Below are 22,643 nucleotides of genomic sequence, written 5' to 3'. Positions count from 1 at the left end.
CATATAGTGCAGCTGCACTCACACTGACCTGAGTTTGATTCCCGTCTCGAGGTCCTTTGCAGACCCCGCTCTCCTCTCTTTTCCCAGGAATTTCCTGTCGTCTCTCTACTGTCCTATCTGAATAAAAAGCCCATAAAAATAACTGTAAACAAAAAAAACATTTCGTAATACTGTGAAATATTTAAAATAACTGTATTCCTGTGATGGTGATTGGTGCTTGAGGAACATTTCTTATTGTTGAAAAGCCTTGAGCTGCTTAATATATTTGTGGAACATGTTCTCATGGGTCCCATCTATACAGCTGGATGGTTTTATTTAATGTGGTAATAGTTATATTAAATCTTTCTTTTTTAGGTACAAGTTCAAAGCCTAACGAAAGCTGTTAATCAGTAATAGGGGTTGTACATGTAGGCCACACCATATAGGAAGCTGCACTTATACTGTATGCTGTGCCTGAATAAGCTTTAAAGTCAAAATGGCTTGTGATGTTTTGATTTGTTAACCTTGATTTTACCTACGATCACAAAGAAAATAAAATAAGTTTAATATTTAGTAAAATGTTCAAAGTGTCCTAATATGAGTGTTCAAAGTTCCACTGAAGACTGACTTCAGAGTCCAGGACTATAGCTCAAATATTATGTGAATGTGCCCTACATTTTTTTCATCTTGAAGACAGATATGATTATTGAATAGGTTCAAAGTACTTGCCACAAAAGAGAGAATATTCTGTTCACAATTAAATGATCATGATACATCTCGGAGGCACGGCAGGCCTATAAGTCAAATTTTTACTATTTACTGAACACTGTGGATGCACACTTTACATCTTGATGTCAATGCTGTAGTACAACGAGTTTCACAGAAGAACTGGATCTGCTAAAATTGCTTTTTTGTGAAGCCTGTCATGTGACCAAAGAGTAATGCACCTCATTAGAGCGGGATGACCTTCATGAGAGAGACAGACCCACCCACACACGTATGCTGAGGTTAAAAATCACATATCATTGTGGACAGTTGAGAAGTTAACCGGTAACAACGGGACACCAGACCGGGGAATGATAGCCGTTTCCATGACTGTACATATAGCACGCACTAATGTCTGTTGAGGAAGAAGAGCGTGTTCAGTCTGGCTCATTGCCTCAGCAGTAATGTGAGTATTGTATTTGTTTAATGCTCCTTCAGTGAGGTAGCACATAAATCAATCTTTTGTCCTGTGTTACTGGCATCAGATTTTTGCTAGAGCTGAAAAATGCTGACTGAATATTTTTACCATGTCGCTACTGTTATCATGTTACATTTGCGCAAATCTGGTTGTCTTTGACTTAACCCACAGGACAACTGATGTTGAAAAGACATCAAATTGACATCAAAATTGGCGTCAAAAAACAGGTCAAATATGCAAATCAAACTGATGTAATAACTTGACATGGAGTTTACATTTTATGTAACTTGAACATCAAACATATTGTCCTGCATATACATGAAACCAATTTCAGTGTGGGATTAACTTCCTATTTTTACCCAATTATCAATTGCCATCCAAACTGAATTTAAACTCATGTTACAGTTGATATCAAATTGATATCAAGGTGCCTGCTGGGAAGACGGGGAAGAAGTTTAAGTTTTAATTAGGGCCGCACGATATATCGTTTCAGCATCGATATTGCGATGTGCGCATCTGCGATAGTCACATCGCAGGATGTGCGATGTTTACGCTACTGAGCGTTATTTTTATACTGATCGTTTTCTTTGCTCACACACAGACAACGTGTCTACACTGCCCGGCACCGCTAAAGTCTGTCTACACTGGACGCGACAAAGCGACCACTGCAAATAATTTGCACTTTGTGTCAGTACGTCATAAATTAGACCACGGCATCAGTTTACTGTCGGGGATTTGTGCGCCGCGCCACATTTAGTATAGACAGTAGTATCACTGATTATAATGGGTTTTATAGTATTTTATAGCGTCGTACCGCGTATGTCAAAATGCATGTCTCTGGAAGTATCCTTGTAAACACAGTTGCTTATGGCTTAGGTGAAGGTGGACAATTGAGAAAGAAAATGGATGTGTAACAGTATATTCACAGCAGTTTAATGTTCCTGTCGCTTTCTGTGTCATGAATGTTTATCAAACAACAAAACACAGAGAGAAAAAACACTTTTGTAGCTTTAACACAAATTTATTAGATTTAATTTATACAGGGAAGACTATGCAGTGTTATTTTACGTTTGATTATTCAATTTCTATACCTGAATACTGTTAGACTTGAAAAATTATAGACTGAAAAATATGAAGCACCGTTTATTTAATTTGTATCTTTGTTCTATTATATTTATCTATGCTTGTAATTTGTTTATTTTCTATGCTGATTTCTACAAAATCAGCCCAATCATTGATTATTATTATTTTTTTCCAAATAGAGCAATTCAAGTCATCTGGTGATTTTTTTTTTCATATCGCAATATATATCGCAGAAAAACAAAATATTGCAATGTGAGTTTTTTTCCCAATATCGTGCAGCCCTAATTTGAATGTTAAGTCTTTGATTGTAAAATAAATAAATAAATAAAGTTATTATATAATTATACATTACATTATTATTATATTATAACTTTTAAATATAAAAAATGTTTTTTTTAAACAATTAACAAGCCATATTAATCCAGCAATTCACATTTTACTGTTGCAATATCTGTTTATGATCTTTTTATTGCTATGTTGCACTTGTACTTTGTATTGCATGAAACGTGTTATATAATTAGTTGAATTGAATACAATTCTATATATAAATTCTCTCTCTATATATAATATATAAAATTGACAGTAAATACTTGTAGTTACAAAAAATCTATTCATAATAAATTCTCTTAATTTGCAATAATAAATCTATCTATCTATCTAGATATATAATTGCTACTTAATTACTTGGTCTGGACCTTGAATATTTATTTTCTGTTTCTCACTAAAGGTAATCAGATGTCTTCACAAAGGCAAGAAAAGAAGACATCCAAACATAGCCGAACTGAAGTGGCATCACACTCTTTACAATACTGAAGTTGAAAGGAGTTGTCTGACATCAGATATTTCTACATTTCAACCAGCTGTTCAGCATGCCTCTGTACATCCATGCCTTGGCATGTGCTTTCGGTCTGGGCTCCTGGGTGTCCATTAATGGCTTGTGGGTGGAGCTTCCTCTGATAGTCAATGTTCTGCCAGAGGGTTGGGACTTGCCCTCGTACCTCACAGTCATCATTCAGCTTGCCAACTTAGGCCCTCTGCTGGTGACCCTGGCACACAAGTTCTGTCCCGGGCGACTACGTGAACATCTGGTCATCTATGCGGTCCTGTCGATCGGTGTTGTAGCTTGCATCCTACTTGCTGTGTTTTGGAAGAACACCACCGTGATCCTTGGGCAACCGCGTAGCACAGCATTTTTCATTCTCACGTTTTTTCTAGCTCTAGTCGACTGCACCTCATCTGTCACCTTCCTGCCATTCATGATGCAACTTCCAGCCAAATACATCACCACATACTTCATTGGAGAAGGTCTGAGTGGTCTGGTTCCAGGCCTGGTGGCCCTGGCACAAGGGGTCGGGATGTCAAAATGCGTCAATGTGTCTCATGTGTCAGATAACCTCACAGAGCCCGGACCTCCAATCTTCATTGTGGAGACACAGTACCTCCCTCCTTATTTCTCCACTGAGATCTTCTTCTCCTTCCTGGCCGTAATGACAGCAATAAGCCTGGGCTCCTTCATCATATTAAACCGCATGCCTCGTACATTTGAACTATCCACTGAAAATCTCGTCCCGGACTCAGATGCTGTTGCAACAGTCTGCAGGGGTTTGGAAGGCCCCGTGGACCCCAATCCAAAGACAAACAGTCCAGACGAAGAGGAAAAGATGAGAAGTACAGTGCTGCTTTCTAAACCACTGCACTCCGGCTATCAGCTGGCATTTATCTATATTATGGTTTTGTGGGTGAACGGTGCAACAAACGGACTGCTGCCCTCAGTGCAAACATTCTCCTGTATACCATATGGAAATATAGCCTATCACCTGTCAGCTGCTCTGTCGGCGGTAGCCAATCCAGTGGCCTGCATCATTGCCATGTTTTACCCTAAACGGTATCTCTACTTTAATTACAATCTAATAATCTTACATTTATTTACCATTTTATTACCATTCTGCATTTAATTTGTGTTCTATTAAGCAGATAAACTGTGTGTTTAAAGATATATTCCAGGTTAAAAACAACTTTATGACATCTGAGGCCTGCCATCATTTGCCATAAATATTGAATCCCTCAGTGTATCAAAATACATGAAAAAATATGGAATCCTAGCAAAGGGCTAGATCACACTGTATAAACATAACTATTAAAAAGAATATATATATATATATATATATATATATAAATTTGGGTGTTGATCTAAGGTGTATGTCTGTGGTTTGTCTCTCGTTTAGCTGACGGAGCAGGAGGTGGAGTCGATCTTGGATAAAGCCATGGTGCTGTTCAGGTTCATGCAGGAGAAGGACGTGTTTGAGCGCTACTACAAGCAGCACCTGGCCAGAAGACTCCTCACCAACAAGAGCGTGTCTGATGACTCAGAGAAAAACATGATCTCGAAGCTAAAGGCAAGATCTGCTGCTGTACTATATATATATATATATATATATATATATATATATATATATATATATTGTTTTATAAAAATATCTATATTTTATGTATACATGAGATACATATACATACACATTATTTTATATAATACAATAATTATGTATAGAGTGCATAAGCATGAGTTTATCAGTTTTTTTTAATAGTGACGTGTTTTAACCAAAACTTTACCTTCACGTTTCTTCTGTTAATCCCTCTGTCTATATTGCCTGTCTTCTATTCTAAGTGCATTTACATTTACATCTGAGGGATGAGTCTATATTATTTTCTGTATTTAACCCACAATATTCACTTTAAAGCACATTTCAAGGTTTAGAATTGCAGTTTGACTAACAGTGAGTATATAATTCTCTTCCAGTTCATTAGTATTTCTTGGCATCCTGTGTCTGCTGGGCTCTGTTTTTGGAGGCTACAATATGGCCATGGCTGCCATGAGTCCCTGCCCATTACTCCAAGATACACCTCTAGGGAACGCTATAATAGTGAGTTACTTTTTAATGTAATCAGCCCATTTCTAGAATATTCTGTCTAAATGTTTTGCATATAATGAATCTACTATTTATTCTATTCGGAATGAAATCTTAAAAGATTCATGTAAATGGTTTGTCAAAAGTTTTGTTCCTGAGGCAACAAATAAAACAAATGTAAAATAGTCGTAGCTAATACAGCATACATAAAGAAACAATTATGATAATCTCTCATAAATAAGGTACATTCCAAATACGAATGAAGCCTAGTGAACATCACAAATGATTAATGCTGGATTTGGTATAATCCTGAAACACTAGAGAAATCCAGACCCATGTGCCAAACAGCTCCCTAGTTTCAAAGTCAAGTGTTTGCATCACTAGTAATCAGTGTTGGGGGTAACGCATTACAAGTAACGCGAGTTACGTAATCAGATGACTTTTTTCAAGTAACTAGTAAAGTAACGCATTACTTTTTAATTTACAAGAGAATATTTGGTTACACTTTACTTGAAGGGGTGTGCATAAGACTGACATGACACCTTCATAATCATGGCATGACACCTACATAATTATGACATGACACATATCATGAATATGAAGGTTTTTTATGCATGTTTGACAACTGTCATTAAGTGTCATTCGCTCAGTTATGTAATTTTTAATGCAAAGATGACATTGTTTGAGATGTCTTTGTTATGGGCTATGGTTAGGGGTAAGGGTAGGGGTAGGGTTAGGTCAAATAATGTCATATTTGCATTAAAAATGACATAACTGAGCGAATGACACTTAATGTCCTGGAGGCCCCTCTGCCCTGCACCTTTTGTATGTCTCCCTTATCTAACACACCTGATTCCACTGATCAGCTCGTTAGTAGAAACTGCAAGAACTACATTGGGTGTGTCTGATTAGGGAGACATACAAAATGTGCAGGGCAGGGGCTCCTCCAGGACAGGTTTGGGAACCACAGCACTTTGGAAGGTGCTATTCCTTTTTGTGACCACTAGACCACTTATGACCACTAGATGGTGGTCATAAAAATATGACCACCATCACATAAACATGGTAAATAAATATGGCGACAACATAATCAGTGTTGGGGGTAACGCATTACAAGTAACGCGAGTTATGTAATCAGATTACTTTTTCTAGTAACTAGTAAAGTAACGCATTACTTTTTAATTTACAAGAGAATATCTGAGTTACTTTTTCAAATAAGTAAGGCAAGTTACTTTTTTTTTCCAATGTATTGATTGACAGCTCTGGTGTCGCCATGCTGAGAGAAATCAGAAGATGTTTCTGTAGTTCTAAAATAAATATGAATATGCATTCATTCATCTCACTCACAAAAAACAAACACACAGATTCTGTATTCCTCAAAATGAATAAAAATAATGCAACTCAGAATATGATGCAAACCTGCAATAATTAAATGTTAAACAACACAAATATCCTTTATGTATTGAATTCCATTCTATTAACCAATGTCTTTGCTTCTGACCTTCGATGATCCAGTTCAACCGTACTAATAAGCACAAATTACTCTAGACAAACATTTGTGTCTTTTTTATTGCTGAAGTGTGTTGAAATTTCTTCTTCCGCATTCTACTGTACGGACGTAAATGTACTTTCCCTTCAGCCTGAGGCTTATTCATTTCACTTTTGGTGTGAAAAGATTTTTATATTTGCCAAAAATAGAACTTTTTTATTTTAAAACAAACAAGCAAGCCCTGTCCAGATTTAAAAAGTAACGCAAAAGTAACGTAACGCATTACTTTCCATAAAAAGTAACTAAGTAACGTAATTAGTTACTTTTTTATGGAGTAACGCAATATTGTAATGCATTACTTTTAAAAGTAACTTTCCCCAACACTGCTAGTAATGCTGAGCTGAGTAATTCTGGGCTGAGGTGAGATATACTAGTGCTTTCTCATAATTACCCTGATAACTGACCACTTTTATCTTTTGTTACAGACATGACAGTTCCTTTCTATTATTTAACCTTAAAATATTTTATTTCAGTCTGACAAGCACCGACGACCCATTTGCCTCTTTTTTTGTGTTTTGAACTTATTTCAGGTTTTGTCATGGGTGTTCTTCACTGGTCTGCTGTCCTATGTGAAGGTGATGGTGGGTGTGATTCTGAGGGACCGGAGTCACAGCGCCCTCGTCTGGTGTGGAGCAGCAGTTCAAGCAGGCTCTTTGTTGGGCTCCGTCATTATGTTTCCCCTGGTTAACATCTATCATCTTTTCCAATCGGGAGACGCTTGCAACACCATATGCCCATTATGATAAGGGTTTAATAAGACTAACAGGGGAATAAACTACTGCTTACTGAGCTAATGATTGTGACATATTGTTTAATGAATATTTGGCACTTATTTGGAACTCCTTACAACTGTTTTGATGCTCTTCTGTTTTCTTTTCACATTAACTTAACATTTGTAAAAAAAAATTTTTAAATTATTTTGGATTATTATTTATGATGTTGAGACTTAATGATATCTGGAAATATCTACAAGTGTTTCTGGATCACTTATGTAGTATGACCAGTCCAATATTATAGCAACATCTTATGATTATTAGTGCTGTCAAATGATTAAATGCGATTAATCGCATCCAAAATTAAAGTTTTTGTTTACATAATATATGTATGTGTACTGTGTTTATTTATTATGTATATATAAATACACACAGTATATATTTTGAAAATATTTACATGTAAATACATTTATAAATTTATATTATTAGATTTTATATTATACAAAAATATATTTAATATATAAACATAACATATTTTTCTTAAATATATACATGCATGTGTTTGTATTTATATATACATAATAAATATACACAGTACACACTCATATATTATTTAAACAAAAACGTTTATTTTGGATGCGATTAATCGTTTGACAGCACTAATTATATCAATAAATTATTTAATATTGTAAATACTACTAAATTAATGTTTTCTGTTAAATTAATGTTTACTCTAACGAGTAAAGCACTATTCAGATTCTGTGGTGTGTTGTCAATTATCACAGATAATAATTTTGGCTCGTCTCTCAATCAGCGCTCACAATAGACTCACGTGGGTGTATTGTTCTCTGTGTAAACAGTCCCTTTCTGCTCCTATTAGGTAAAAGCTTCATGGTTTAATGACTTCGCATGGTCACAGCAGGAGTTTTTGATAAAACTAGTTAAGGATATTTATCTCATTTAACTTGTAAGTCTTCTTGCTTTACTTTCAAAACCTTTTTAACATTTATTATAATGCAGTTTCTTGTCCCATAGACTGTAAGTGCACTGCTGTACACATGATATTTGTTTGTTTTTATAAAGTGAGAGACACATTTTTTGTGACAGTCAACAGAACATGTCAACCGTCATGACTTCTATGTCATCACTAGATGGCGCTCATTTGCTGTATATTTTATTTTTATGGTAATGCTCTTTTGCAGACAGCCTGTGGTTTCAGAGTGAACTACTGTAGGAGGGTGTTACTGACAGCAGCTCCAAAAATGATATTTAAAATGAATGAATAAATAAATAAATCAAGCCAAATGTTTGTGATGTAACATTTGACATAAAAACCTCCGCAGGTTAAAAAAAATCACACTAAAACATTGTATCAGAGATATAGTCACTTTTGACAAAAGCATGTGATCTATGACACCCAAAACCTCATTCATCTGAGAACCACATGACTGCTTTAGTATCTTGTTCAAAATGAGCAAACCCCAGTGCAGTTTACTTTTTTTTTAAAATTAATTATTATTATTTATGAATTTATTTATGAAGCTCGATGTTCATCTGACTATGAAATAACAATTGAAGCCAGGACTGGGGCATGGTTAAAATAGACAGACTGTAGATTTTATTTATGATTTTTTTTAATCATTTGAATTATTTGAGTGCCAATCCACAGACACAACTGAATCACTTTGACAGTGACTTTTATTTCTAAAATAATACCATGCGTTTACTTCTAAATCAATAAAATTAAATAATTGAAATATAGAATCAGTTGCAGAATTAAGTGTGAAGCAGCTGTAATGGGACACATCCGTTTGTTAGGTACTATTTCATATTTTGACCACCAGATGGCTACAAGATACATAGTGTTGAAAAGCTTTGAGTAATAAATCTTTTTACTACTGTTTTTTTTAGGAAGAGAGAAGCCTCAGGTCTTCGCAAACACTTTTTTTAGTCGTTACTACCAAATACTTGCCATTTAGTGGAAACTTTTATTGAGTTTCATCCCGAGCAACTTGCAGATACGATTCAAGATTCAATGCCTTGCTCAAGGGTACAAATTGTGATCTGAACAAATCCCCAAATTGCACATTTTAGAATCAGTCTGGCATCTCTTGAGCTAGCAGTCTAGATTTTGAATCCTTAGACGTCCACCAGACCACATCCTTTTCTGAGTCAACCGACTGCTATCAATAAGGAGAAATACACAAAGCACTAATGACAGCCTCTAACCCATCTGGCCTCTTACATGTTCACTGCAAAAAAAAAACTAAACAAATTTTTGTCTCGTTTTTCCAGTACGAATATCTAAACATTCTTAAATCAAGATTCATTTACCAAATGAGAAGCAAAATTACTTAAGATATTAAGTTTTGTGTTCTGAAAAATATATCAAAATTAAGTGAGAAAAATATCTGCCAATGTGGTAAAAAAAAACTTAATTCAAAGGGAAAGCAAGATTATTTTTCTTACCTTTGGCAGAGATTTCTTCTTAGTTTTGACTTTTTAATTAATATATATATATATATTATATATATATATATTAATTTTTCAGAAAAAAATACTATCTTGTGTCATTTTGCTTATTTTTACGGCAAAACAAGACAAAAATATTGAGTAGGAAAATCCTTTTTTGCAGTATTTGACTATTTTGACTAATTTAGTCAAGCTTTCAAATGCCAAAATGGGTGCTGTATGTTGATTCAACATCCTCACAGAGACAAAATACAAAATCCAACAATGCAAATCAGCCCAAAATTACACATGTACCCTGAGAAATCGTCCAAAAACTGACCTTTGGCTAGGTTATACAGTCAAATCTGCTATGCCAGAGTCCCGACAGGTGATTAGACTGCCAGAAATGGTTAACTAATAAAGAGAAACAAAAAATGAGCAGTGTTACAACACTCGTCCTGAGGGATTCAAGAAACAGACAAAGAGAGCGACATGGAGAGTAAAGGAGAGAGTGGTGTCAGCTGCTGACCCTGATTCTTGGGCACTCAGGAATGCTTGACTAAATTACCCTCTACGCAAAGCCTAAGGGTCAGAGGTCAGGAGATCATGCAGATGCCTCCTTCTCACTGTAATCAGCATCCTGATTTCCACAAAGAAACATCTGAGGATCATATGGGTCTGTCTGTGAGACAGTTCAAATATTGACAATACACGGTATATGTATAGAGAGAGAGAGAGAGAGAGAGAATAAAATCAGTGAATCTGAATTTCTAATTTTTATTTTAAAAAATCTGGATTGCTTTTCATCTAGGATCTGTGTATATAAAGGACAAACCACAGATTCAGACTGTTAAAACACTCACTGTGAGTCACTTTATGAGCTGAAGATGCTCATCAACCACTTTCTGTGCTGGTTTATCCACTTAAGGGCCCAATTGTTCAGCTGTGAAAAATGGGGTAGAAATAGCCGAGTACCAGGATAATTAGCTCAATTTCTTGGATCTATGTCTTTCTGTCTCTCTCTCTGTCCCTTTGTGCTGCTATGGTATTGACATGCAAAGTGTTTGCTGAGGAGAGTGTATGATTCTCTGGCTAAGAGTCAGATGGTCTTTCACTCTTCCAGCTGGTCCAAGAGCGCATAGCCACCTGGTTTCCTTCTTTTTGGTCACGTGAGAGCTGCAGAGGGTTGAGGGCCCTTTAAAAATCACTGCTGCGAGTTCCATCTGCTCTGGACCAAACTTCAACAACATCAACATGCCCTTAAGTCTCCTAGCCCATCAGCCGAGACTCAACTAGCTGAACACGCTGCCTGTGAACAGAAAAGTGACACGCTGATGTTCTCCAGTTCAGTGAATAAGAGAACATGGGATGCTAAGGTGGGAAGACAGTGAGAAAGCTTTCTATGCCACTCTTCTGAAGATTCGTAAGCTCACACTGACCTTGATGGGTTTTGGTATTATTGAATTAGTAGTAATTCAGTGTAGAGTAAAGTGGGAATAAATAGTGATAGTTTGCTATTTCGTTTAAAATATTTTGCTTCAGGATTTAGATTTTACAATACATACCAAGTGGTGATCCAACTCAGTGCCAAAATTTATTGTACAAAAATGATAGTTATTAAAACAAAATTTAAATATACACTGCTGTTCAAAAGTTGGGGTTTCAAAAGTAGGATTTAAGTTTTTGAAAGAAGATTCATATGTCTTTCACAGATGCAACATTTATTGATAAAAAAAACACTTCAAACAGTAATACTGTGATATATTACTTTTTAAAAAACAGTGATAGAAATTCAATTTTTAAAATGTAATTTATTCCTGAGATGGCAAAGCTGAATTTTCAGCAGCGATTACTTTAGTCTTCAGTGTCACATGAAATATGTGATTCTAATATGTGATTTGGTTCTTAAGAAACATTTCTTATTATTATCAATGTTAACAGTGTTGCTGAATATTGATAGTGATACATTTTGTTCTTTGATGAATAGAAAGTTCAAAAGAACAGCATTTATTTGAAATAGAAATCTTTTGTAACACTGTAATGTCTTTACTGTCACTTTTGATCAGTTTAGTGCATCAATGCTGAATAAAAATGAAATAATTTATTTTAAAAATTCTTAGTGACAACAAACTTTTGAACAGTAGTGTATTTACCAAAAAACAGAAGTGTGATTTACCAGCCTAACACATGGAACAAACACAAATATTGTTGTAATATAGTATTATATACTAATATTATTTATATTAAAGTGCCCCTATTATGGATTTTTGAAAAATACCTTTCATGCAGTGTGTATCATATCTCTAAGTGAATGAAAACATCCTGCAAAGTTTTAAATCTGAAAGTGCACCGTGTATAAAGTTATTGTCTCTCAAAAGAAAGAGTCGACTCTGAATCATTGAAACAAGTAGTTTTTAAAACGAATCCCAAGCCGTTTCATGTTGACTCAACATGAAACATTAGCATATTGCCCGCCCACTTGTTCATCTTTTCCCGTTGGTCTTAATGAAAATGCAAATTCATTCTTTGCCACTAGGTGCGCTTTTGGAACGGTAAAAATAGCGGTTTCCCCAGTAACGCTGTACACAAAGCACCACTGCGCTCACAAATGCTACTTTTTCAGGCATTACAGGCAAGATGAAATGAAAATGAGACCAATCGGACCAAACACCGCAGATTAGCGTCACGCAAAGCAGGGGTTTAGAAAAATTAATCTTTGAGCGAATCGTTTGGGAGTCGTTGAGCAAGTAAGGTAAAAATAAATGCATATTATAAGAAAATTAAAGGTTTTTTTGACCTTGCATGCATGTCAACCTGTTGTTGGGGACTGCCAAAACCAAAGTATGAACTTTTCATTACCCATAATAGGGGAACTCTAATATAACTAAACTGTAGTATACCAAGTGAGAAATGAATTTGCATCAAACTAATGCAGAGTTTGATTGATTATAATTTCAGACCTGCAATGTTTGGGACGCATTAGTTGAGAAACAGTAAGTTGGAGTGTCATTTTCTTTTCCTGTCAGAAGAGAAGTAATTGTAATGAAGCAAAACAATACTTTTCCTGCCATCCAATAATTTAAGATATGTTACAAAATCCATCATTATGAAACACTGGCTTATTGTGGCATAATGCCTTTTTAGTGCTTCTGTATCATCCGCTGCATCCGAATCAGCTGTTTGGTCTTTTCTGTGCTCAGCTGTTTAAGCGTCACGCTAGCGTGAACATTGATGACGTTTTAATAAACTGCGCTCTGTGTCATTCACACTGTCTGGCAGATGTAAATGTTTCCTCCCCTTTATTGTACCAGAGAGGTTCAGCGAGGGTCAACTAAGGCCCCTGGGAACCTTTAGTTGCTGAGGGTGTGTGTTGGGACATATGGGGACCGTTTAGGATGTGAAACACAGTGAGGAAGTGAGAAGCCGTTAGTCTGTTGTAGTGACTTCATTATTGCTCAATTATGGTTGAAAGTATCTGAGGTCTGTTGCGGTCAGTACATTTTTTAGGTCAGTAAATCTTTGTTTGACGTGCATTGTTTGAGGATACCCTCAACAGACTTTTCTGAGGGTTTTAAAGATCATTCATTGTAGAAAATGGAGGTTTAAAAAGATGGAAGAGATAAATACTGCTTGCAGTTCTGTCACTTCACCTGATATATTCTTCATCAGTAGTTTTATTTGTCTCTAATGAGGATTAGAACTAAGAAATTCCCCTCCAGGCTGCCTGAGTACTAATTGAAACTGTGTTAGTGGGTTCGGATGACCTTGACGACAGGCACATCTGGAAAATAGCGTGTGAACTGTATTAGCATGAGCGTGGCACATTAATGCAACAGAACTTCAGCAGCATTTAGCCATCATCTCATGGAAATGCGTTACGAGGGCATTCTAGAGGTAATACAACATTTCTCAACAATATATCTGGGTAATACAAAAATCTTGATAATTTCTCACTCATTTGACCATATTCAATATTGATGTTTATGTACTTTAATTTAGGGAAGCATTTCTATAACAGCTTGTACAGCCATTCAATATAAAACAACATAGCTTTTGAAAGTTACATGAGCGTGTCATCTTAAAGTTAATTTTATATCCATATTTTTATATTCCGATAATATCGAACCAAATTTTGCCGTTTTGAATTGAAACAAACCAACTAATACAACAAAACATTTCAGAACTTCTCAGTTCCATTGATTATGTTTGTGTTGTTGTTGTCCTAAAAAATGTCTGGGTTTCAGTAATATTTGTAAAAAATAAATTAATGATTTTATTCACCAAAGATGTATTTAATTGATCAAAAGTATAGTAAAGACATGTACAATGTCATAAAACATTTACATTACTTTCTATTCATCAAAGTATACTGGAAAACAGTAAAAGTATTAGTTTCCACAAAAACAATAACTGTTTTCAACATTGAAGATCAATGTTACTTAAGCAGCAAATCAGCATATTAGAATGATTTCTGAAGGGTCACGTGACACTGAAGACTGCTGAAAATTCAGCTTTGCCATTACAGGATTCAGTTATATTTTAAATTATATTCAAAATTGTAATAATATTTCACAATGTTATGCTTTTTACTATTTTTTTGATCAAATAAATATTGCCTCTGTCAGCATAAGAGACTTCTTTCAAAAGGGTAGTGTATGATGTGAATATAAAAATGTACGGTGAAATAAAATGTGAATGATCCAACATTAACACTGTTTTTGTTGCTGACGTTTACGTCAAACTCATCTTATGATATGGAAACTTAATGGCTTGATGGAACTGACGTTAATTACCTTCTTAATATTTTTAAATCATGATAGTGTAACAGGTAATGAAGCGCAAGTCAACACCACATTACACACACCTGCACTAAAGAGACAGTTTTCACTGATATTTTTACAACCTTGCTCTATTATGATGGTGAAGGAATAAATTATTATGCACTGTGGTGTTAATACAGCTAATGCACTTTTACAGGGCAAATAAACAGCCAAATACAGGGAGAATAAAAGGAGAAGACTTAACAAGTACAGCCCACTGAACCTCAAATACCCCCTAAGACTAGTACAGAGATCTCCCACATTCACAGGATCCTCACTAGCATTAAAAAAGCTTAACTTCTCTGTCTCTGACTATGCTTACAATCCTACATATATATGTCTCTGTCTTCCTCCATTTATTTTCCAACCTTCTTCTCTCTCCTTCCATTCCTTCATCTCTTCCTCCATTCTTTTTCTCCTTCCATCTCATCCTGCTGATTTATGATTTTTACCCATGTCTGGAAAGGACACTAGCAGCTTTCACATAATGAAAGGATGGAGAGAGTGTCCATTTGGACCAGAGCCAACCAAACACTATGAGCTCATCACCATGGTAACCTTCAGAGAGATCCTCACCTTTCACAAGTCACTTCTACTGTCATTGAGTTTTATGATGTTCATCACTCTTTCTCTCTCATGCTTTTCACAGCACAAGGTAATTTGCACGAAATCAACAAGCTGCCATGAAAGCCCTGACCCCTGAACCATAACAAGTAACTGCAGTCCAGGCTGGCATAGAAACGTTTTTTTTTTCACTTCAGTAAAGGTGAAGGGTGTACTTTCTCTGACCCTAAAATGAAACCCATTTTAAATCCTGTTTAAACTCATTTTAAACAGGTGTCCTGAACACACCTGTCTTCTTCCCTGTATTCTGTTAAAGCCACACTTAAAAATATATTGCAACTGCATTAGATGACAAAAATTAAACTAAGGAACATTTATTTTAATAAATCTAAATATACAGTTCAAAATTATCTTGAAGAAAGCACAAGCTCCCAATCAATTAAGCAACAAATGAATGAATGAATGAATGATATACTGTTCAAAGTCACAAAGTATCACAAAATCATATTGAGGATCCTGATCTCTAATTGCCTGAACTCTTTATAAATTAAGAGTTATATTATGGATTTTAAGAGTTTATAAATAAAATAAGCACAGAATTGAAGATTTCATTGAAGTTTGAATTTGATTAATCACTAATGAATCATGATGATCTATGCATACAAACTCGCAAGTGTTTGATAAAATCAAAATTTTAGTAATATCACCCAATTTCAATCATAGGTGAGATATTTAAGTTTACGTAAAACATACTGATCATTTAGTTCATGCATAGATGTAGTCTTAGCCTCAGACGTTACGCCCACGGACCGCTGGCTAAACGTCTGATGCATATGAGACACAAAAGTGGAAACACTTCAGGAGTTTCGAAGTCGTCATCGGATTGGTTGAATTATACAGGATATCCGGGAGACGTGTGTGTCGTGTTCTTTAACGTTCCGCCTGGAAACAAAGATGCCGTGGCGCCAAACCCCCTCACGAAAGAAGAAAGCCATCATGTTTACAACTGTGACGACGAGCGCTTATCAGGATCAATTAAATGCTGGATTCTCAAAAGTATGTGAAATATTTAAAGTTTGCAGCACAGAATCTTTAAAATACATCAGAGAGTTTTACACACCGGTCTGTTATTGTGGCGACATTTCCACTCCCCGAAACGTGCCGCTGAACGGAACGAACTGTGATTGGTTGTTTGACATGTCGGTCAAACGGCTGCATGGGCGGGCCTTGGCCAAAGAAAGTTGCCATGGATTCCAGACCTTCAGCCGTCAGTCTGAAGGTCTGGCTACGCGAGACTAGCATAGATGTATTGTTATGATTAGTTACTAACATTTTTCAAAATATATTTTGTGTTCAGCAGAAGAAAGAAATTCATACAAGTTTGGAACAACTTGAGTGCGAGTAAAATGATGACAGAATTTTCATTCTTTGGCTGAACAATTCCTTTAATACTTTCTGACTTTCCTTACCAAATTTAATATCGCAAGGTCAATAAAGAAAAAGAACAGAATTCAAACATTTCAGGACACTGACAATAGAGAGATTTTCACATCCAGGCCAACATTTGCCTCCCAGCTCAATCACACTGATCCACTGCTGTTTATTCTACCTCACTGCTCTTTTGTCATGCCATAACACCCAAACTCCTCACCTGGAGCTGAAGGCTGACAGCCCATCACGCTCCCCCACGGGCTTGTGCTCACCGTGAGTATAAACTTTGCATCGGTCATGTTTCTGCTGCGCTGGCTGCAGCTTTCACATGTTGCACAAGTCCAGCAGAGTTGTGCAACACAGTCAGATCTGACAACAGCTGTCGTACTCCGCAAGGTCACCCTGAGCCCAAACAGCCGATATTTCAGCTTATGTGCTGAAGTCCAAGTTGTGCAGAAAGATAAACCTTTGAATAAACATGGTTAAAGATGCTAAATATTTTTACTCTGAGTGCTGGAATGCAATCATGCTCATACATATTTATAAAGGTACATTTCCATTTAAATTTCAGACAAAGAAACAAAGTGACCTTATCTAGATAATGAGGAAAACTGAGCAGAATACGCTAAGCTTGTACCCAGAATATATGTGTGTGTGAGTGAGAGAGAGAGAGAAAGAGAGAGAGATCTCTGTCTGATGTAGTGATGATGTCATTGTGCCATGCGATATTTACAGTGATTCCAAGTTCAAAATAACAAAACATAAATGTCATTCAAACTTCATTTTGCTGATATTTTCACACACACACACACACACACACACACACACACACACACACACACACACACACACACACACAAACCTGGACAAGGCTATTCATTCTGGATTAAGGTTATGGGCCAGCTGGTTTTAAGCGATTGGTCTACTTTTCGCAATCACATACTGCAGCTTTAATGGAACTGCCTAAGGCCTAAAATGCCTCCTTATACAAAGAAATCACACATATGAAAACATTTACAAAGGCTGACCTTAATGTTTCAGAGGCAGGGAGAGAGAAAAAGTGAATGAGGGATTGAAAAGAGAGGTTTTGAAACTGTATAGATCAGAAATGAGGCACTGACCTTTCTTTCTCCATGCACTCTGGAAAGCTTTTGAATACTTTTTTGACAAATCTGAAATAACGGCTCAATACAGGATGTTTTTCCTCCTCTGTCAATGACTTGACTTCACATGGAACATGGAAATATGACTAATAAAGCACTCTAATGTGCTCCTGGGTGGTGCGGTAATTAATCTTATGCCTGGCCAAATCAGTGATGTTTCCAGGGTCATAATCAGGTTCATTTGAGCCTCCACACATGTTCCAGTCCCTCAGTCACACATGTCAGAATTCGGTGAGAATGCTGATGAAAAAAGCATAAAGGCACCTGTTATAACCCATAAAATGACTAAAGAACCACAGCAGCTAATGGACACGTTTATATTTACTGCAGTGAGGGACACAGAGCTTCAGGTCCAACAGGAAATGTCCTTCAAAGACAATAAATGTCTCTCTTCTTTTACAAGTGTTAATTAATGCTCACGATTATTTACAACCACAACAATATAGCAGACAGCTGAGGTTTTTTTTACATTGCCATCCCTTTAGCATTGGATTAAATTGTTTTAATTCACACATACACACACACACACACACACGCACCAAGCGTTCAACATCAGGCAATCTGTGTGGTGTTTCTCATCCCCTAAACCCCGTCTCCCTCTCTTTCCTCCTCCCTTGCTACCCTTTGTTAGGTTCCAGCAGATGGATTTGGGAACAAAGAGTCCCCCTCCTTTGCCACCCTACCCCCATCACACACTCAAACACAACACACACTCATCACATATTCTGCAGGATGCTTCAATTCAGACCGATTTACTAGATAACAGCACCACTCTCGTCTGCACGCTTACACCATCTTTCACTCTCTCTTCCCTCTATTTAGCTCTTTAAGTGTGTGTGTTTTGGGTAGCAGGTGTAGAGATCTCTAGGTTCAGTGGGTCAGTCTCCAATAAAATCAAGAAGATTGAAGTCAATTTGCTCATTGACAAGCTGCAAATCAACACCAGAACAAAACTGAGAGGATCAGAACCAGCCCACCATGTCTCTAGTCTGATCTCAGTGTTATTTTGGGCACGGATTAATATCCCACATTTCCCTACTTGTGTATTTATATTAGTAATTATTAGTTGACACCGTACAGTCTCAAACAATTATATAAAACATGCATATTAAATGCAACAAATGCAATTAATTTAAATAGTCACTTTTGATCAATTTAATCCTGAATAAAAGTATTAATTTGTTTAGACAAAACTAGGCCCCTAACTTTTAAATGATAGTGTATATGAATTTTACATAAGTACAATTTAAGGGACAAACATGAGGTTTATGTCAAAATTGGTGACCCCAAACATAAAAAATAGTCAATCTGAACAGATTATGTGGGTTCAAGTCTATTTGGCTTTTATGAGCTGAGGTGCATTGACATTTTTAAGGTGTTAAGAAAGATGTTTTAAGACAAAAATCAAATAACCTTCCAGACACTGAAAGAGTTCTAGAATCGGAAGAGTTGTTCTGGACCGCATTGTGGGTCTGTAATGATGACGCTCTCTTTGCAGGCTGGCTGAGCAGAGAAGAATCTCCAGACTCGGACACTTAATCTAGTGCTTCTGACTGTTCAAAGTTGCATGGAAGAAGTTTGTAAACAAAATCCTGCACTACTTCTTAAAAAATGAGATCCTTTAGGTGCTAAAGTTGACACGATGGGTAACACCGAAAAACTAAATATTGTGTAAACGTACAGCTATGAAAGCGGAAGGAAATGTGATGAAATGGAGCATCTAGTGTGTGGGAAGAGTTAGAGTGTCGTTTAAACGGGTTATTCAGGGTTTAGGATTTGAATAGATCATATTTAACTAAGAGGCCCATTAGACGTGCCATCAAGAGCTTCTGCCTGGTGCTTCTGTGATACATAAAGGCACCTGCGTCCAACACCCCATCATTTAACTCCCTCCCACCCGACTCCAGAGTCCTGTTAAAATATTGAGCAGGTACTTAAGTGTAATTTGGCTGAGTGCAGGCATTGCTGAAGGGTCCTTCATTCTCTGAAGACGTTTTGAGAAGGAACTAACGGCATCAATTATATATGTAACATCTCCGACCCAACACAAAAAAGAGCCGAATCAGCTGCATTTTTGTTGTTTATCAAGATGTCGGGAAATTTGAACGGTAGCTCTTAGCTTACTTTTTTAAATTACATTTTAGATCCATTATAAAATTCACTGATGTTAAGAATTAGCAAGCCATTATTCTTTCATTTTAAATTAGTATAGTACATATTTATAGTTTACAAGCTACAAGAAAAAAGATTACATATTTGGCTCCTGCAATGCAGGGAATATAATTTTTATTCAGTTATTTAAACTGAGGTAAGTCCTCAATTTGTCTTCGAATATTATTTTAACAATTGTTTTTTATTTATTTAGAAATTTGAAAAATTTCCCTACACTGTTTAAAAAAGTCTAAATAAATTAGAATAATTTCAATTTCAGTACAATTCCAACCAATAATATATATACCAAAGCATCTGAATAATGACCAAAAACCATAAAAAATGATAGAAAGGGGCATATAGAAAGTATAAATCTATATTATTTTAATTCCACCAAAACCTGTTGCTTTGCACTGAAACCCAAGTGTTTGTCAGTTTCGACCAGTTAGATGATGGACATGATGCTGTCATAGAACTTCGACTTAAAGTGCTCTACAAACAAGAAAAATTCAAATCAATATTACATGCTTTTGTCGAGCAGATGCAGGCTAAGAGCAGAAACTCTCTTAGTACTGACAGAGAATATAGAAGGAGAGATGGAGGACAACGTAGAGAAAGAGGGAACTTGAATCTTGAGAGAGAAAGAAGGAGGGTAATTATGTGGAAATGAGCAGTCTCCCAGCATGCTTCTCTCCCTCAGCGATGCAGACAGGAGCCATTTGTCATCTGGCCCAAAATGGCATCTCTGGAGCCTGTTTTAGAGACTGAGGGATTGAGGGACACTTTCTTTCTCTAATATCCTGGAGTTCTATACTCTCTCTCTCTTTATCTTTAAACCCTGTGCTCGTATCTCTCAGCCCCAGAGAGGCTCTACTATCCACCAAGACTGAGTGAAACACAGAGGAAGTGATGTGATTAGAGGTAAAGCCCTTCCACAGGTGTCAATTCTTCTTCACCAGTGACCTCTCCTTCACACAAAGATAAATTATTTCTGTCATCCCATTCAATTAGAATCATTCACACTCCTCCAACACTTTTACATTCTGTATTTCAGAATATATTCATTTTCATTCATGTCAAATTAAATATGATGGCTAACCTGATTAAGTAAAAAGTGAACTGTCTCTATTTGGTCAATAATGAGATGCTAAAAGCAATGAAACGTTACAATTTGGATCATGGTGAAGAAGCAGAGAAAGCAGAAGCACAAACAGAGGCAGTTTTGGGTCAACATATCCTGATCTTTACTTTTTATGCACAAGATGATGAAATACCAAAGAAAGAATTTTCAGAAAGTCCTGATCTTTTGCTGCTCAACAGGGAAAAAATGTGTAATTATGAGCAAAAAATTAATAAATCTAACAAACCTAATCCAGTTTATCACTGAGAAACATTTAAAGGAACCGTGCTGTTTTATGAATTGCAAAGTCACAAAACAATGAGAGAATGCAGGATATGAAGAATGAACATGAGAGGGAGAGAGACAGTAATGAGGAGGAGGAAAGAGGTGGAGAGCATCTCCCACCGTGGGTTTTGTGTTTCTCCTTTGAGCAGGGCAAGAAGAACCTTCCGGATAAATGAAACCACAACGGAGGCAAAGAGAATCAGACACCTGCGATCAGAGAAACAGGAAGCATTCCAGATAGAGGGATGGAGGAAGAAACAGGGATAGAGTGAGATAAAGAGAGTGATGGAGCAAGAGAGAGAGAGGAAAAAGTAGCCTCATCTGAGGATGAGATAGATGGAGATACTGAGTAAATCACCCCAAACAATAATCACTGGATGAAACCCAAAGCCTTTCATAGCATGCAGCAGGCAGACCTGATCTGGCCCTCTGGCCCTCTGGCCCGCAGGCGCGGGGTGGGGGTGGGGGTGTGGAGGATACCGCCTGTCCTGGGGCACTGACCAGATGCTCAAATGAAAGATCAGGATTTTTTCTCTTTGTGTGAACGAGGTTGGGTGGTCACACACACAACCTGTAACATTTCACTTGTTGATAATTTCAGTGATTTTGACAGATTATTAAGATTATTGCAACAAATGGATGATTATAAAAATTTAAATATATCTAATGTATACACAGATACATGCAAATAAATAATTTAATAAGTAAGATTAATAATATCACATATATGTAAATATGTATACATAAATGAACAATTACATATAAACATTCTATATATGCAAACCATTAATAATATTTATATTAGCCAATATTATATCAATATTCATAAAATTATATAGAATCTGAATTATGCACATATAGATTGTATACAGTACTTTATTTTTATATGATTTAATATTTGTAATACATATAAAGTAATGAACAGCTGCAATAAATGTAAATATATAAAGTATGTAGATCTACTTAAATATATGACTATATGCAAAATAAACAAGCCTCAAATACATATTTATATATATGTATATGAAACATTAATATTAATGTGATTTAATAATATGAATATAATGTAACCTATATAATTATGAAGAGAGATTTTTATATTAATATAATACTTGCAAACATAAAAAGAACCTGCTTTTATTATAAAATAGTTATTTTTTTTAATCTTATCTTATTTTATTTAATATTTACATTTCAATGCATGTGCATATACAAAATATTATAAATAAATATTATAAATAATAT

The 22,643-nt window shown here is 36.0% G+C and overlaps 1 protein-coding gene across 1 annotated transcript; it reads left to right on the top strand.

The window, feature by feature from the left end:
• The first annotated feature begins 992 nt into the window (after positions 1 to 992).
• On the top strand, positions 993 to 7,581 carry LOC107556302 (solute carrier family 52, riboflavin transporter, member 3-A). The gene is made up of 4 exons (XM_016239374.1): positions 993 to 1,150; positions 2,973 to 4,130; positions 5,043 to 5,166; positions 7,231 to 7,581. The coding sequence occupies exons 2-4, from the start codon at positions 3,115 to 3,117 to the stop codon at positions 7,441 to 7,443; spliced, it is 1,353 nt and encodes a 450-aa protein (XP_016094860.1). The 5' UTR covers positions 993 to 1,150; positions 2,973 to 3,114; the 3' UTR covers positions 7,444 to 7,581.
• The last annotated feature ends 15,062 nt before the right edge of the window (positions 7,582 to 22,643 follow it).

The sequence above is a fragment of the Sinocyclocheilus grahami genome, unplaced genomic scaffold, assembly GCF_001515645.1.
Source record: "Sinocyclocheilus grahami isolate Dianchi unplaced genomic scaffold, SAMN03320097.WGS_v1.1 scaffold564.1, whole genome shotgun sequence".
In the NCBI taxonomy this organism is placed as follows: domain Eukaryota; kingdom Metazoa; phylum Chordata; class Actinopteri; order Cypriniformes; family Cyprinidae; genus Sinocyclocheilus; species Sinocyclocheilus grahami.
This window is presented reverse-complemented; position numbering and strand designations above follow the sequence as displayed.

What these genes read in the sequence shown, in the direction of transcription:
- LOC107556302 (XM_016239374.1), top strand. Translation starts at nt 3,115, where the DNA reads ATGCCTCTGTACATCCATGCCTTGGCATGTGCTTTCGGTCTGGGCTCC. An exon ending in GCCATGTTTTACCCTAAACG is followed by an intron (nt 4,131 to 5,042) that starts GTATCTCTACTT and finishes ATTCTCTTCCAG; the next exon opens with TTCATTAGTATTTCTTGGCA. An exon ending in CTCTAGGGAACGCTATAATA is followed by an intron (nt 5,167 to 7,230) that starts GTGAGTTACTTT and finishes AACTTATTTCAG; the next exon opens with GTTTTGTCATGGGTGTTCTT.